General features: G+C 32.5%; 5 protein-coding genes across 11 annotated transcripts in view; 1 reads left to right on the forward strand and 4 right to left on the reverse strand.

The window, feature by feature from the left end:
* Position 1: 1 nt before the first annotated feature.
* On the reverse strand, positions 2–2,238 carry ND-39 (NADH:ubiquinone oxidoreductase subunit 39). The gene is made up of 7 exons (XM_012369329.2): positions 2,079–2,238; positions 1,694–1,902; positions 1,277–1,570; positions 1,021–1,187; positions 792–923; positions 521–710; positions 2–423 (listed from the first exon to the last, which is right to left on the reverse strand). Exons 1-7 carry the CDS (start codon positions 2,116–2,118, stop codon positions 241–243), a joined length of 1,215 nt encoding a protein of 404 aa, XP_012224752.1. The 5' UTR covers positions 2,119–2,238; the 3' UTR covers positions 2–240.
* LOC105673576 (homologous-pairing protein 2 homolog) lies at positions 2,236–3,709 on the forward strand. The gene is made up of 3 exons (XM_012369310.2): positions 2,236–2,387; positions 2,468–2,630; positions 2,694–3,709. The coding sequence occupies exons 1-3, from the start codon at positions 2,251–2,253 to the stop codon at positions 3,144–3,146; spliced, it is 753 nt and encodes a 250-aa protein (XP_012224733.2). The 5' UTR covers positions 2,236–2,250; the 3' UTR covers positions 3,147–3,709.
* Positions 3,710–3,913: 204 nt separating this feature from the next.
* LOC105673575 (A disintegrin and metalloproteinase with thrombospondin motifs like) lies at positions 3,914–8,016 on the reverse strand. The gene is made up of 15 exons (XM_012369309.2): positions 7,807–8,016; positions 7,667–7,727; positions 7,258–7,475; positions 7,074–7,163; positions 6,744–6,933; positions 6,524–6,617; positions 6,305–6,434; positions 5,967–6,127; positions 5,833–5,885; positions 5,615–5,741; positions 5,228–5,374; positions 4,985–5,111; positions 4,673–4,777; positions 4,358–4,530; positions 3,914–4,109 (listed from the first exon to the last, which is right to left on the reverse strand). Exons 1-14 carry the CDS (start codon positions 7,864–7,866, stop codon positions 4,381–4,383), a joined length of 1,713 nt encoding a protein of 570 aa, XP_012224732.1. The 5' UTR covers positions 7,867–8,016; the 3' UTR covers positions 3,914–4,109; positions 4,358–4,380.
* Positions 7,941–15,168, reverse strand: LOC105673574 (A disintegrin and metalloproteinase with thrombospondin motifs like). Of its 2 annotated transcripts, XM_012369308.2 has the most exons (16): positions 14,245–15,168; positions 13,650–13,716; positions 13,510–13,570; positions 13,099–13,316; positions 12,915–13,004; positions 12,585–12,774; positions 12,365–12,458; positions 12,146–12,275; positions 11,808–11,968; positions 11,676–11,728; positions 11,458–11,584; positions 11,072–11,218; positions 10,830–10,956; positions 10,525–10,632; positions 10,201–10,385; positions 7,941–9,953 (listed from the first exon to the last, which is right to left on the reverse strand). In XM_012369308.2, exons 2-15 carry the CDS (start codon positions 13,707–13,709, stop codon positions 10,224–10,226), a joined length of 1,728 nt encoding a protein of 575 aa, XP_012224731.1. In that variant the 5' UTR covers positions 13,710–13,716; positions 14,245–15,168; the 3' UTR covers positions 7,941–9,953; positions 10,201–10,223. The 2 variants fall into 2 exon arrangements, with proteins under 2 accessions (XP_012224731.1, XP_067215400.1); XM_067359299.1 differs by lacking the exons at positions 13,650–13,716; positions 14,245–15,168 and adding an exon at positions 13,944–14,191.
* Positions 15,169–15,322: 154 nt separating this feature from the next.
* sona (sol narae) overlaps positions 15,323–16,883 on the reverse strand; it is a 43,043-nt gene continuing 41,482 nt past the window's right edge. For 4 of the 6 annotated variants that reach the window (XM_067359297.1, XM_012369303.2, XM_012369305.2 and 1 more), the window contains one exon: positions 15,323–15,956. In XM_067359297.1, the coding sequence (XP_067215398.1) occupies positions 15,820–15,956 (137 nt within the window). In that variant the 3' untranslated portion in view covers positions 15,323–15,819. The remainder of the gene's footprint in view (positions 15,957–16,883) is intronic. The other 2 variants (XM_067359298.1, XM_012369306.2) reach the window with 1 other exon arrangement.

Here is a 16,883-nt window from a genome sequence, read left to right on the forward strand (position 1 = left end):
GTCCTGTATAATTTTCGTATATATTGTCAATATATTATTATTGTGCGAATATGATACATGTGTGTATTACGTATCTAAAATTGATGGAACTCGTGGAGAGTAATGTTTAAATAATTTAACATGTATTTTTTTTTGACAATATTCATTAATTAACAATATACTCTTTACAGTAAATATTACTTAATGACAAGAGTACATACTTGATTCTAGGTTCACTTCACTCTAGCGTGTTTAGGGCGCTTAATGAATCGGAACGGTTGGTGGATTCGGAATAGGATCGAACTCACCAACACTTTCCATATATTGAACGTCTTTACGGAACGGCTTCAACTCCCAGTGCATTCGTGATTCCATCGTTGTTGGTACGATACCAAGATCTTCCAGAGTTGGTAGGTCTTTCAACACTTTGTCAGATATCGATTCCTGTGTAATGTCAAGTTGAATAGTATTTCACTCGATATTTACATCGTATTTCATTAAATTACATTCATTTTGTAGACGTAATAAAATTAAAACATACTCTTTCCAAATGTTCCCACTGTAAATTTCCTAGTGGATACGCGGTACTTAGGAACTCATTCAAAGAAACCTTCAGTTTGAATAACGGAGCGTATTTCAGGTCTAGTCTCATGTAACCGTAGCCTATTGGGTTGCGTATTCGTATCTTATGGAACCAGTCGAGTAAATCAGACAGTTTATAACGTTTCGGCCTGTACAAATGTAACATTTTGTAAAAGCAATCTGCGATTAATGGTAAGATTATATAACAAGTGTATTGTATTTATTTATACCCGACAAACTGGTAAGTCTTTCCAGCGGTACTCCTAGGATCTTTTGCAATAGCTGTAATACCTCCAGCGACATCGTACACAGCTACCGGCTGCTTTTCTGTACGTTCGCCCTTTTCCCATACTGGTACAGTTCTGTAAAGAAATATATTCAATTACCGTCAATTAATAACTTCTTGACAATTATAACTTGAAATATGAATGTTGGAAAATTTTTTTGCACATTGATTACCTGAAATGATGTCTTATTATACTAGAGTAGACACGTAAAAATCTGTCCTCCTGACCCCATATATCTGACGGCCGAATAATCACAGCTTCTGGAAATTCTTGTCGCACTGCATGTTCGCCCTCCCATTTAGACTGGAGGAACCGAGAACCACCGTCCAACACATGTGACTTAACAAAAATTATGAAAAGAGAATTATATATATCGTATAAACTCTTTTTTATATATTTTTATAGAATAAAAACATGACTTCATTTACCTCTATCTCATCACCCACATTTAAGGCTGATATATGGATGAAGTGTTCAACATTAGCTTCTTTGCACAATCTAGCCAGTCTTCCGGCTCCCTCAACGTGTGTCTCGCGGAAAGAGAAGTTTTTAGTTTCCCAATCACATCCAATCAGATTAATAACAACATTGGAGTACTTGATACACTTTCTTATCGATTCCTCATCGCGTAAGTGAAATGGATGAAACAAAACTTGTCCAAGATCCCCACAGAGTTTCAGTGGCAAACAGCTATACATATCACCTCTGTACGGCAGTATCAACTGCAAATTAAAATTAACAATTGGTAACAAAAATAATTGAATTCTATACATTACAAGGTACTTGTTACAACAGTATAAGAACTGTCACTGTTGTCATTTTTCATTATTTGATTGACATCATACCTGGGTGCCAATCTTGCCAAGACGATTGCATACATAACGCCCAAGAAATCCAGTTGCACCAAACACTGTACACACCATTCCATTGAAGGAACTACGGCCACCTGTACCTCTCTTTAAAGAAGCAGTAGTCGGACTTTTGATGACGTGTGGTTCCGACGAGTAATGATTCGTCTGCACCGCTGCGACCGCAATGCATGTTGTCTGTCTTTCTAAAATAAATACAATAAATGCAAACTTGTTAGTTATATAATTGAAAACAATTCATGTCATATACTAATATATAAGTACAAAAAATTGTATACAATTTTGTAAAACGTTTACATAATTGGCTCTCCAAGAAGAAGTTAAATTGTTATTAAAAAATGTAAATAAATGACAATCTTACTTGCTGCCTGCAGGCTGTACCTTGGAATCAAGGCGGCCATCTTTGTCGGCCTTCCATATGGAAGTCAAACGTAAAATATTAGTTTTTTTATTTAGGAGTAAAGAGTACAGATGACGCCGGGTGCTAACTCATATCGTCTTAAGGTATAAGCATAATACATAGTGATCGATCGATGATAAACTTAAATGTCAAAATTACATGGAGTTATGCCGCAAGAGGTCGCAAGATATTAAAAAAATGGTACAACGGTACAACTCTATGTGCGAAAAATATTCCTAGATCATTCCTGGATGCCGGTATATATGAATGGTTAGTTTATTTACACACATATGCTTTTTGTGTTTAGTATATATGTATAATTTATGTTAATAATATTTATGTTAATAAAGGGACGCAACAATGGCTAAGAATGCTGTATATAATTACATGAAGATGCAGAATAGACCTTACAGTGTAAACGATGTGGTCACAAATTTGCACAATGAATATGGTAAAGCTGTGGTTCAAAAGACTATGGATCAATTGGTGAAGGATAACAAGCTGTTCGAAAAGGTAAAGCAAAATTGGCAGGGATAAAGTTGAAAATTATATTATTAAATCTTATTTTGTTCTCAGATTTATGGCAAACAGAAGATATACTGTGTTGTTCAGGATGCAACATACGACACTGATGAGTTAATGAGAATTGATAAAGAATTACAAACTCATGCTAATGAAGTTGAGAATAGATATCAAGAAGTTACAAGAGAGGTGAAAGAACAAGAGACTCTTTTAGCCTCTTTGAAGTCAAGTTTATCATTAGAGGATGCGCAAGAGGAAAAGAACATTTTACAGCAAAGTATAAAGCAATTAACACATAAACTAGATAATTTAATGGAAACAAATGGTACTGAGGACTTACACGAGTCTAAACGAAAGGCTGAACAGGATTTGGATGAATATACTCGAGAATACTTAAAAAGGAAGAGAATGTGCACTGAGATAATAGACTGTATTTTGGAAAATTATCCTCTTAGCAAGGATGAATTATACGAAGAAGTAGGTATAGATTCAGCCATTGTAAAATAAATCAAAGAGTTTTTAATTCTTTGATCTTTTGTATTTTTATTATTATAGTCTTTTGTGATTTGTTACATAAAATTGTGTTTATAATGAACAAAGTAAGTTTTGTGTTAAAATGATTAATATTTTATATATAAGTTTGTGTTAAATATTCATTCATATATATTTAAAAAGAAATCTTATTGGAGTTCATGGTTTATTATGCAAAGATTGCATATTAAAATGGATATACTGAGTCAAATACAGAATTATTTTAAGTTGTTCAATAAGAAACGCATATTTCAATATTCTTTAAAGATTACAACAGATAAATTTTTATTTTGTGCGTTTATATTTTTTTTTTATTTTTACAAGTATGCATATCATATAACACATCCCAGAATTATCACACATTTATAATGAAATGGATGTTAAGCTTCAAGACAAAGAATATCAGAATTGAAGACAACTTATTGATATCAAAGATTAAAAGATTTTCACGCTTTAACTTTTAAAAACATAAAAGTATTGAAATCTCTGATTCTAAATGATGTCTTTAATTCTGAGACTTCAACTCAGCAAAAATATAATTTGTGTTTTAATTAAGAAAATATCTAATGCAAAATAATGTAAATAATTTGATTAAAATATAATAAAATTGTCCAAAAAAGTAATAATTTGTCTAATAATGCATGACAATGCAAAAAATAAACATAATAATTTTTAGATCTTTTGTATGTAGTAAAATTTACAGTAATCAATATTGTTACGCGAATTACATGTGAATACAAGTATATCGCATAACTTTTCTGTTTTATTTACATGCATAAACCACTATATACAAAGAATTGAAAAATTTCACAAACAGAATATGATATATTCTTAAAAGAATATATCCTTAAAATTAACTTTATTCGCATATTTACATGATATTCCATTAAAGTAGCAGTAATATAGAATGCAATGAGACGTATATCAGCGTATTTGGTCCTGTAACATAAAAATTGGAATATTTATTTTATAAACAAATAACTATTTGCTACAAACTTATTTTTTTTCTTAGAAAATAGCGTCGTGTAAAAAATCGAATGGTATACTTATAATTTAATTTTGTAAGAAAAGTACAAGCAAAAAAAAAATTGTTTTTATATTGATTAAATGTACAATTTAAATGAATTATCAAAAATATGTTTGCGCTTCTTTTGGATTAATGTAATTTCAATCATTTCAACATTTACCTCAACAATATTTCTATTTATTTTCATGAAAACAGTTCCTCCATTTTTTCAACTATTTTTTCCACCCATGGCATTTGCTTTATCGTTTGAAGTTTGAATTTCTTGGGTGATTGTTTCTTCTTTTGTTCCTTAGCGGGTATTCCTTCTAATACACATCTACCGTTCAAACAGTACTAAAAAAGTACGGAATAATAAGTATATAATTGCTATAATTAATAATAATTACATTTATAATTTATTTGTAATTAATAGATAGTAATAATTATTTTATTAATAACAACTTTTATAATTAAAAGTAAGAAAACAATAGCTCACCAAACCGTCACCGCAAGGTGAGCCTTCCGCTGCAGGAGCTGATGCTGTGCAATCATCAAAATTGGGATACTGACACTCCAAATAAGTGCAAACCGTAGCATCTCTCTGTGAAGAAAAAATGACACATATTGTACACTTTCTCCAAACTTTCCTAACGTGAAATTGATTCCAAAAAAATTATACTAGTTTTATCTCAAAAAACAATTTACTCGAAAGGAGTACACAAAAATAATGAAGTTTTCGCATTTTCGTTTTTTATTAATGTTTTTAATAAGTTGAGTAAAATTATTGTTAAAATAATATAGAACTTACATTACACGCCTTTGTTCCCATGACGTTCTTGCATTGTTCGTCTAAAGACAACAGCTTTCCGGGCAGAATACGCGGCACCTGTTCTCCATCTTTGGGCTCGTTGTAAAGACACTTTGCTCGAGGTTCGCTGAAATAATTCTTGAATTAACATTTCATTTTATCGTAAGGGAAAAACGTGTAGAATAATATAAACTTTTCTGGTGTTTTTAATGGTCGCAGATCGTACGATACGATAAATCATACTTGAGGAACTTGTAGAACGCGTTTATGCTGCATTTGGACCATTTGAATCCGTTCTCACCCAACGCAAGCCCAGTGGTCATGATGTAGCCACCGGAAGGCGGACACTCGGCAGCGGTGTTTGGATTGCCGTCGTGACGAGCTCCTATCCTATAATCGATGGAAATGTTCTTTCACGATCCAACGGGATTCAATTGATTTACTAAAATTTATTAACTTATTAATAGTCTTTCGATTAACAGTACGGGAATTATTTTGGCGCGATGTAATTTTTTTCTAGAACTAAAATGCGTTAATAACACTACAGTATATTTTTGCTGTATGCCGTATTTTTCTAAAACTTTAATGTAAGAAATAGAATTACGAAAAAAAATTATATAGGTTTCTTACAAATGCCCGATTTCGTGAGCTGTAGGAATAATGCCGCCGAATCCAGCATTATCTTCGACGATTCCTACGGCTTCGGATAACTGCTTCGTCGCGTTTCTGTCGCACGCACCAGCTACGTATGCGTAACCTGTAATGATAAATATAAATTAAATTAAAATGTAACTATAAAATGTGTAATTAAAATATGTATATGCACAGTGTTATGTTAGCAATCTTACCCAAAGTTGGTGAGTCACAAAAGTCGTCGGTGAGCATATTGCACATATCTAGCCTGAAATGACAGATTGTATTATTTGTTTTTTTAGTTAAACATGAAAGTCAATTAATCGGATACGAAGATTGCGGTACTAACTGTGTCATTGCGATCGCCATATCATAAAAGTCTGGTGGAAATCTGGTTTCGCGATAGAAATAATTTGCCATTCCGCGCAGAGCGAGATCCGAATCTACTGTGCTCCGCTTGGGTTTATACTCAAAGATACTTTTTTCCAAATACGGAGTCGCGTTTTCATCCTGATATCAAAAGTATCGTGTTAAAATATAACTCTGCTACTCTATCAAAAAATATAATACATAAAATATGTATGAAATATGCGTGTAAAATTCAATAATTTAACGCAAAATGACGAAAATATGAGGATAACGCGAATGAAAATTTGATGCTGCTATATTTTGACTGTTAAAACATACCGTGGCTATAATTAATCCTGCGATGGATAATCGAATTCTAGGCGCGGTCAGCGAGCGGAATCTTAAATCAACTCCATTCCAATACGAGACAAGGTACGTCACGGCTTGTTGTAAGTCTTCGCCAAGTAATCTGCAACAAAGAAATACATTTTTTTACAATATATAATTCTTTGCGATTTATAATTATTTATCATTTTTGTTAAATATTTTTATACTTACTTGAATTCCCTGTAGTCGAGTACTACTAACATCTCTGGATAAATGACATCCGGAGCATTACGCTTTGCTCTGTGGGTCTCAGGATTTGTAATTTCTGAAAAGTCAAGATGTGTCACTTGTAAACATGTTCTTGAATTAATAAATTTAGAAAAAAATGTATATTACTAAAATTCTTACAAATAGATATTTAAATAATTTATTACAGTATCTAAATGCTTACTGAAATCATTGTACTGGCTCGACGGAGGTATTTTATATACTACGTGATGATGAGTGCTAGCATATTCATCATCACTTGTCACATTTTTGGTGTGATGCGGCTCGAAAAGCTTATGTCCTCCATAAACGACTTTGTCCAAAACTCGTTGCGGTAAAGATTTTATGACATATGAATTTTTAAGTACTCCGTCCTGCAACGTTTCATTTGCAGAATTAAATACATGAGATTTGAAACATAGTTTTATGTAAAAAATTTTTATTTTAAATTGTATATAAAAATATATATTTAATAACGTTTTCACAATCGATACTTTGAAACTAAAATTCTTACCAAATGTACTTTTCCATTAGGAGTAGGAGTTAGTAAAACTGAGCTGGAGGTGCTTACATCTTGAAGCGTAACTCCTAAAGATTTCATAGCCTGTAAGAAAAGTGTTTCATAAACAAATTTCTCTCATATTTATCAAAATAAATTTATAAAGGTTTGATTGTTTGTTTTTGTACATTGAACATACCCCAGGTACTTGTTTATATAATAATCCTTCGGGTGATTCCGTATCGGAACTGACGGTCCATACAGGCGTTCTCGTAGTAGCGAGACTACCTTCTGTAGGATTCAAGTATATATTCATGTCCTCCTCGAACGCTTTCAGTTTTATTTCCGATGTGTCATCTTTGGAATCTGTCTGCTTCTTCAAACGATGCAGTACTGGCACTACTTCGTACTCGGGTACTAAAAATTAGTGAAATTAACATTAGGAATTAGCAAAAATAAAAAGTAGAGTACCGCTATTATTCTACAATTGTATTATATTATAATATTATTAATTTTAATATCGGAGAATTAATGGAAAATATGATTGTATTTCAAAAATATTGTGAAATATGAAAAGCTATTTTTTAAATAAAAATTCTGCAACTTACCAAGATCATGCGGAGTATGAAAAACTGTCTTTACTTCGGCCGGCGTCATATATTCGTGAAGCTAAAAACATGTTCTTTAATTTCTAGCTTTTATACAAATTAATCAATAATAGAAACGAGCGTTACTGTACAAATATTACCTGCTTGCATTGTATAAGTGGCGTTCCCGCGAGATATAAGAGAAATACTGTAAGAAACATTTTTCAACTGTTGAATGAAATAAATTTGAATAAAAGTACAATCGATCGTGTATATCGATTTAAAAGATTATGGATCGCAAACTGCGATCTCTCTCACAGTAATAGCGCCGTATTTCAGCGTTTATGAATATCTACAACTAGCTGAGATCTTTTTGCGAAAGAGCTCGTAGCTCGTATGCGAAAAGCGACTATTTCACGCTCTAATATAAATTAACCGGCCGATGTTTCACTTGTTCGTGATTATACAGCAAGACACGTGTCATACAAGGCATGATTTGCGATGTAAAAAACACAAGTACGATAATCTAGAATTGTACAAAATCATAATTCTTTTATGACAGATAAAGTATAGGTGCACGCTTGTCAATTACACGTCCTGACGAGGATCAAATTGGACAGTTGTTCACCTTATTTTTAAATTACATAAAATAGTAAATCTTTAGTAATTGAAACACAATATAAAACAACATCTTCATAGAAATTTAATCGCTCAAAAGGATAAAAACTTTAAAGAGTGAATAAGGTACTTACGATGTTAATCTCTTATTGCAAGCACTTTTTTGTAAGAACATTAATCTTTTATTCTTCTTTGTAAGAAACTATTAATTATAAATTTTAATTAACGTAATCGCGATATGTAATCGGTATAATTTTTCAAAAAAGAAAGAACGCAATTGCATGAAGACAGTGCGCACAACATCGAACGTTAATCTACGTTTGATTAATGAATGTGCGCTTATCCGAAACAATAGTTCAGATACACATAAATAATTATGATTTTTCTTGAAGGACATCGGTTCATACCTTTATAAATTCCTTCAGCCTCGATACGGCAGACTAATGAATGCGTTCAAACTGCATTTTTGTGTCCACTCGCTGTCAAGCAAATCGTTCATCATGTGCCGAACGAATGTATTCTGCGCTTGTATGTATAGAATTTCTCGTGTCGATTGCATACGCAAGAACCAACCAACAAATAGTCAAAATACAAATAAATAAAAATGTCACATTGCTGTACATGCAACATGTAATTGTGTATACATCACGTTGGTTTCTGTCAGCATCAGAAAAATTTTTCATGTCTCGAGTCGAAAATAAATTTTGTTTGGAAATCTGACGTTCTATTGAAAGTTCTGTATAAGCCTCGCAAGAGTTCTAACGATTATCCTGATTTTATAGTCTTTTGCGATTTGTTACATAAAATTGTGTTTATAATAATAAAAATAAGTTTGGTGTTAGAATAATTAATATTATATATATTAGTTTGTGTTCAATATTCATTCATATATATTTAAAAAAAAATGTTATTGGAGTCCATGGTTTGTTATGCAAAGATTGCATATTCAAATAGATATGCTGAATCAAATAGAGAATTATTTTAAGTTGTTAAATAACACGTTGTTAAATAACGCATATTTCAATATTGTTTAAAGATTACAACACATAAATTTTTATTTTGTTAATATTTTTTTATTTTTACAAGTATGCATATCATATAATACATCCCAGAATTATCACATATTTATAATGAAATGGATATTAAGATTCAAGACAACGAATATCAGGATTCAAGACACAATGTATTGATATCAAAGATTAAAAGATTTTCACGCTTTAATTTTTAAAAACATAAAAGTATTAAAATCTTTGATTCTAAATGATATCTTCAACCCAATAAAAATTTAATTTGTGATATAAGTAAGGAGATATCTAATGCAAAATAATGTAAATAATTTGATTAAAATATAATAAAATTGTTCAAAACGTAATAATTTGTCTAATAATGCATGACAATGCAAACAATAAACATAATAATTTTCAGATCTTTTGCATGTAGTAAAATTTAGAGTATTCAATATTGTTATACGAATTACATATCAATACAAATATATCGCATAACTTTTTTGTTTTATCTACATGCGTAAACCACTATATACAAAGAATTCATAAATTTTACAAACAAAATATGATATATTCTTAAAAGAATATATCCTTAAAATTAACTTTATTCGCGTATTTACATGATATTTCATTAAAGTAGCAGTAACATAGAATGCAACGATACGTATGTCAGTGTATTTGGTGTCCTGTAACATAAAAATTGGAATATTTATTTTATAAACAAATGACTATTTGCTAAAACCTTATTCTTTTGTTAGAAAATGGCGTCGTGGAAAAGATTGAAAAGTATACTTATAATTTAATTTTGTAAGAGAAGTACAAGCAAAGGAAAATCGTTTTTGAATTGATTAAATGTACAAATAATTTAAATAAATTACCAAAATATCCGCGCTCCTTTTGGATTAATATAATTTCAATCAATTCAACAATTACCTCAACAACATTTGTATTTATTTTCACGAAAAGAGTTTCTTCAGTTTTTGAAGCATTTTTTCCACCCATGGAATTTTCTTTATCTTTTGAAGGTTGAACTTCGGAAGGAATTTCTTGAGTATGTCTTTCTTCTTTTGTTCCTTAGTGGGTATTCCTTCTAATACACACCTACCGTTCAAACAGTACTAAAAAAGTATGGAATAATAAGTATATAATTGCTGTAATTAATAATAATTACATTTATAATTTATTTCTAATTAATAGATAGTAATAATTATTTAATTAACAACTTTTATAATAAAAGTAAAAAACAATATAGCTCACCAAACCGTCACCGCAAGATGAGCCTTCCGCTGCTGGAGCTGATGCCCTGCAAAAACCTTTAAAATCGGGATATTCACACTCCAAGCGAGTGCAAACCGTAGCATCTTTCTATGAAGAAAAAACGACACATATTGTATATTTTCCTAACGTGAAGTTGAATTCAAGAAAATTATACTAGTTTTATCTCAAAGAACAATTTATTTGAAAAAAATTATACACAAATGATAGAGTTTTCGAATTTTCGTTTTTTATTAACGTTTTTAATAAATTGAGTAAAATTATTTTTAAAATAATATAGAACTTACATTACACGCCGGTGTTCCGAAGATGTTCTTGCACTGTTCGTCTAAAGACAACATCTTTCCGGGCAGAACACGGGGTACCTGTTCGCCATATGTAGGCTCGTTATAAAGACACTTTGCTCGAGGCTCGCTAAAATAATTCATGAATTAACATTTTATTTTATCATAAGGAAAAAAGTGTAGAATAACATAAACTTTTCTGGTGCTTTTAATGGTCGCAGATCATACGATACGATAAATCGTACTTGATAAACTTGTAGAACGCGTTTATGCTGCATGTGGACCATTCGAATCCGTTCTCACTCAACATAAGTCCACCGGTCATGATGAAGCCATCGGTAGCCGGACAGTCGCCAGCGCCGTTTGGATTGCCGTCGTGACGAGCTCCTATCCTATAATCGATGGAAATGTTCTTTCACGATCCAACGGGATTCAATTGATTTACTAAAATTTATTAACTTATTAATTGTCTTTTGATTAATAGTACGGGAATTATTTTGGCGCGACGTAATTTTTTTCTAGAACTAAAATGCGTTCATAACACTACAGTATACTTTTGCTGTATGTCACATTTTTTTAAAGCTCTAATGTAAGAAATGGAATTATGAAAAAAATTATGTAGGTTTCTTACAAATGCCCGATTTCGTGAGCTGTCGGAATGATGCCACCGAATCCACCATTATCTTCGACGATTCCTACGGCTTCGGATGACTGTTTCGTCGCGTTTCTGTCGCATGCACCAGCTACGTATGCGTAACCTGTAATGATAAATTTAAATTAAATTAAAATGTAACTATAAAATGCATAATTAAAATCTGTATATACACAGTGTTATGTTAGCAATCTTACCCAAAGTTGATACGTCACAAAAGTCGTCGGTGAGCATATTGCACATATCTAGCCTGAAATGACAGATTGTATTATTTTTTTTTAGTTAAACATGAAAGTCGATTAAGTGGATACGAAGATTGCGGTACTTACTGTGTCATTGCGATCGCCATATCATAAAAGTCTGGTGGAAATCTGGTTTCGCGATAGAAATAATCTGCCATTCCGCGCAGAGCGAGATCTGCATCTACCATGGTCTGATCGTACTCAGAATCAAATATACTTTTTTCCAAATATGGAGTCGCGTTTTCATCCTGATATCAAAAGTATCGTGTTAAAATATAAGTCTGCTACTCTATCGAAAAATATAATACATACAATATGTATGAAGTATGCGTGTAAAATTCAATAATTTAACGCAAAATGACGAAAATATGAGGATAACGCGAATGAAAATTTGATACTGCTATATTTTGACTGTTAAAACATACCGTGGCTATAATTATTCCTGCGATAGAGAACCGAATTTTAGGCGTGGTCAGCAAGCGGTACCTCAAATCAACTCCATTCCAAAACGAGACGAGATACCTCAAAGTTTGCTGTATATCTTCGCCAAGTAATCTGCAACAAAGAGATACATTTTTTTACAATATATAATTCTTTCCAATTTATAATTATTTATAAATTTTGTTGAATATTTTTATACTTACAAGAATTCCCTGTAGTCGAGTACTACTAACATCTCTGGATAAATGACGTCCGGAGCACTACGCTTTGCTCTGTGAGTCTCAGGATTTGTAATTTCTAAAAAGTCAAGATGTATTACTTATAAACATATTCTTGAACTAATAAATTTAGAAAAAAATGTATATTACTAAAATTCTTACAGATAGATTTTTAAATAATTTATTTTAATATCTAAATTCTTACTGAAATCATTGTATTGACTCGACGGAGGTATTTTATATACTACATGATGATGAGTGTAAGCATATTCATCATCACTTGTCACATTTTTGGTGTAATGCGGCTCAAAAAGTTTCCGTCCTCCGTAAACGACTCTATCCAAAACTCGTTTCGGTAAAGATTTTATGACGTATGAATTTTTAAGCACTCCGTCCTGCAACGTTTTATTTGCAAAATTAAATACATGAAATTTGAAATTTAGTTTTATGTAAAAAATTTTTATTTTAAATTGTATATAAAAATATATATTTAATAACGATTTCACGATCGATACTTTAAAACTAAAATTCTTACCAAATGTACTTTTCCATTAGGAGTAGGAGTTAGTAAAACTGAGCTGGAGGTGCTTACATCTTGAAGCGTAACTCCTAAAGATTTCATAGCCTGTAAGAAAAGTGTTTCATAAACAAATTTCTCTCATATTTATCAAAATAAATTTATAAAGGTTTGGTTGTTTGTTTTTGTACATTAAACATACCCCAGGTACTTGCTTATATAATAATCCTTCGGGTGATTCCAAATCGGAACTGACAGTCCATACAGGTGTTTCCTTACTAGCGAGAATACCTTCTGTAGGATTCAAGTATAGATTGATATCCTCCTTAAACGCTTTGAATTTTATTTCCGATGCGTCATCTTCGGAATCTGTCTGTTTCTTCGAACGATGCAGTACTGGTACTACTTCGTACTCGGGTACTAAATATTAGTAAAATTAACATTAGGAATTAGCGAAAATAAAAAGTAGAGTACCGTTATTATTCTACAATTACGTTATATTATAATATTATTAATTTTAATATCGAAGAATTAAAAATGAAAATTATGATTTATTTCAGAAATATTGCAAAATACGAAAAGCTATTTTTTAAATAAAAATTCTGCAACTTACCAAGATGATGCGGTGTATGAAAAACTGCACTTACTTCGGCCGGCGTCATATATTCGTGAAGCTAAAAATACGTTCTTTAATTTCTAGCTTTTATACAAATTAATCAATAATAGAAACAAGCGTTACTGTACAAATATTACCTGCTCGCATTGTATAAATGGTGTTCCAGCGAGATATAAGAGAAATACCGTAAGAAACATTTTTCAACTGTTGAATGAAATAAATTTGAATAAAAGTACAATCGATCATGTATACCGATTCAAAAGATTATGGATCGCAAACTGCGATCTCTCTCACAGTAACAGCGCAGTATTTTGACGTTTATGAATATCTACGACTGGCTGAGACCTTTTTGCGAGAGAGCTTGTAGCCCGTATGCGAGAAGGGACTATTTCACGCTCCAATTTAAATTAACCGGCCAATGTTTGACTTACTCGTGATTATACTGCGAGACACTTGTACGTGTCATGCAAGGTATGATTTGCGAGGAAAAAAAGCAAGCACGATAATCAAGAATTATACAAATTAATAATTCTTGTATGACAGATAAAATACAGGTGTGATGCGCGCTCGTCAATTACACGTCCTGACAAGGATCAAATTGGACAGTTGTTATTTTTAAATTACATTAAATAGTAAATATTGAGTAATTAAAATACAATATAAAACAACATCTTCATAGAAGTTTAATCGTTCAAAGGGATAAAAACTTTCAAGAGTGAATAAGATACTTACTTAAGATGTTAATCTCTTATTGGAAACACTTTTTTGTAAGAATATTAATCTTTTATTCTTATTTGTAAGAAGCTATTAATTATGAATTATAATTAACGTAAATTTGCGATGAATTATAAATATTATAATCGGCATAATTTTCCAACAAAGAAAGAACGCAATTGGGTTAAGACACTGCACGCAATATCGAACGTTAATCTACGTTTGATTGATGAATGTGCGCTTGTTCGAAACAAGAGGTCTGATACACATAAATAATTACGATTTTTCTTGAAGGACATCGATTCACCTTTAAATTCAAATTCCTCCAGTCTCGATACGGCCGGCTAATGATGTTCAAACCGCATTTTTGTGTCTGCTCGTTGTCAAACAAATCGTTCATCATGTGCCGAGCGAACGTATCCTGATGCGCTTGTATGTGTAGAGATGCTCGTGCCGATTGCACACGCGAGAACCAATCAACAAATAATCAAAATACAAAGGTAGGAATAAAAATGTCACGTTGCTGTGCATGCAACATGAGATTGTGTATACATCACGGTTTCTGTCAGCGTCATCAATCATCGATCGTCCGCAGTCTATCGCCTGCAGTTACTTTGCTGCAGATATTATGTAACAGATTTCGCCATTAAATTTCACCATTTTAACTTTGTCAGTAGAATTTCTCAAGGACTAATGTCACTTTCTTATCGTTTTTTACATAATTCGACTCCCGCTAATTGCCGCTCTTATCGCCCTTCCCTCTCCCGCGTTTCTCTATTACATGTTCTACATATCGCACATCTATCTTCATTTTTCCACAATTTGCGTTCTTTCATCTCCTAATCTATTTTTTCTGTTCTGATAATTTTGCTTTGGTTCTTCCACGCTGTTGGGTACTTTGGAATGTATGTTCTATCATCGTTTTTTCATCATTTATTATAAATTGGATCTCTCTTTCATTTTTTTTTCTCCTGTTCTTTTTGTATTTGCATTTCTTTATCAGGATTACATTAATAATTATATTATTTATAAAAATTACAATAATTACCTAGATCATATAAATATAGATACATGGATAGATGACGGGAAACAAAAGAAAGTTTAATCATTCCCATTTATTGTCTTGCGCTATACAATTTCCGTGATTTCCAAATGGCTCTATGCGCGCGTATGCGCGCTTACGCTTGCGAAACACGCGTATGACGCACCTGTGCCGTAACGAGTCCTTTCGCGAGATCGTTCCTTATCGCATAAGCACAAACGCAGCCGAAATGCTGTACTCGATTGACAAAAATTCGCTCTGCTCTTTTTCGGATTCACTACATTCGGTGGTGTTGTGCGAAGCTCCCGCGTGTTACTGTACAATTTCTTTCTGGAGGTATGAGATACGTAACTACTTGGAGGATCAAATATGGAACGCGTTTGTCGCGCGAAGGATTGCACAAGGAGAATCCCTTGTCTCTTGTCGCTGCGGCGCTTTTCCGGATGCGTTATGACGCTTGACAATAATATTCGTGGCGGGCGTTTGTGCGCGACGTCACCGAACCAAACTATCGGACCGACCTTTTTTTTTTCCTTTTTTTTATGTCATTATTAATCAGCACAAATCGCTTTCAGGGACGCGCAGCAGCGACTCTTCACAGATTGTAGATGGCACAGCCATGTTCTCAGCCTGTCAATCAGCTCCGCGCAATCTGACCCCACATCCGTGCATTCACCGGCCTCTGTTCCTGAAAACAGTTGGCGTTAGTAAGACGTTCGGAAACTCGTGCAAAAGGTTTGTTACATTTAAAAGTAAAAATAAAATTGAAAGAGCGAAATGTCATACATTTTATTAATAAATAAAAAAAAAGTTAATACGCTTTTGTCTGTTTCTCCTTTTCTTTCAGAAGAGAAATTCCTTTCAGTAATTTTACTCGAAAAGAAAGTCTGATAAGAAGCAACAAATATTTTGCACTAATTTAATAGACAAATTTTTGATCGTACAGAATGCGAGATTTTCAACAAGCTCTATGCAGCTCGATTAGCGGAGTCATGTATGTATTAGTTTACAGTAGTGTGATTAAGTGTTGCGTAATAACGTAATATTATTAGTACATGTCGCATGGAAACCACGATGTCCTGTGTCGTCATTTTTGCGTCATTTCACATAAAAGTATTATACACATTCACTGTCTCGCTAGTGAATTCAGCAGAGAAGAGTGTGAAGAATAGCGGAATAATTCTACGTTTGTAACGAATTTTTATCGACGAGATGGATCACTCCGCATTAAATATATAAAAGAGAGATAAACAGTTAAACCAGAAACTAAACTTTTCTTATGTCTACTGTTAATTCAATCGATATTATGAGACAATTATTATTGAAAACATTGATTGTTGTACAAGACGAAAATTCAGTCTACGATTCCTGCTGAATCTCATTAGTATTTTATAGAAGAAACAGAAATATAAAGATACAGAATATTATCGCGAAGAAATCAACAGGTCAAGAACAAAATCAAGAAACAGCGTAGACAGAGACGTTTCGGAACCAACGTTCCTCGAAAAGTTTTTCCGCAACAGAGTTCACCGGAGAAATAAATATGCAAGGGAAAGAATATGCACGTCGTATATTTCCTCGCCGGGTTTCCGTGACGTTATCGGCAAGGGATGGC

This window comes from Linepithema humile, chromosome 7 (assembly GCF_040581485.1).
Source record: "Linepithema humile isolate Giens D197 chromosome 7, Lhum_UNIL_v1.0, whole genome shotgun sequence".
NCBI lineage: Eukaryota > Metazoa > Arthropoda > Insecta > Hymenoptera > Formicidae > Linepithema > Linepithema humile.

Bases quoted from the DNA above. Each gene is read 5' to 3' on its own strand.
- ND-39 (XM_012369329.2), bottom strand. From the start codon at position 2,118: ATGGCCGCCTTGATTCCAAGGTACAGCCTGCAGGCAGCAA. The intron at 1,571-1,693 runs GTATGATGTCAA...TTTAATTTGCAG, and splicing joins TTGGCAAGATTGGCACCCAG to TTGATACTGCCGTACAGAGG. The intron at 1,188-1,276 runs GTAAATGAAGTC...ATTTTTGTTAAG, and splicing joins ATGTGGGTGATGAGATAGAG to TCACATGTGTTGGACGGTGG.
- LOC105673575 (XM_012369309.2), bottom strand. From the start codon at position 7,866: ATGTTTCTTACAGTATTTCTCTTATATCTCGCGGGAACGCCACTTATA. The intron at 7,164-7,257 runs GTATGTTCAATG...CTTTTCTTACAG, and splicing joins TATATAAACAAGTACCTGGG to GCTATGAAATCTTTAGGAGT. The intron at 5,886-5,966 runs GTTAGTACCGCA...CTGTCATTTCAG, and splicing joins ATGGCGATCGCAATGACACA to GCTAGATATGTGCAATATGC.
- LOC105673574 (XM_012369308.2), bottom strand. From the start codon at position 13,709: ATGTTTCTTACGGTATTTCTCTTATATCTCGCTGGAACACCATTTATA. The intron at 12,775-12,914 runs GTAAGAATTTTA...AAAACGTTGCAG, and splicing joins CTAATGGAAAAGTACATTTG to GACGGAGTGCTTAAAAATTC. The intron at 12,459-12,584 runs GTAAGAATTTAG...TTGACTTTTTAG, and splicing joins GAGTCAATACAATGATTTCA to AAATTACAAATCCTGAGACT.
- LOC105673576 (XM_012369310.2), top strand. From the start codon at position 2,251: ATGATAAACTTAAATGTCAAAATTACATGGAGTTATGCCGCAAGAGGT. The intron at 2,388-2,467 runs GTTAGTTTATTT...ATGTTAATAAAG, and splicing joins GATGCCGGTATATATGAATG to GGACGCAACAATGGCTAAGA. The intron at 2,631-2,693 runs GTAAAGCAAAAT...TTTTGTTCTCAG, and splicing joins ATAACAAGCTGTTCGAAAAG to ATTTATGGCAAACAGAAGAT.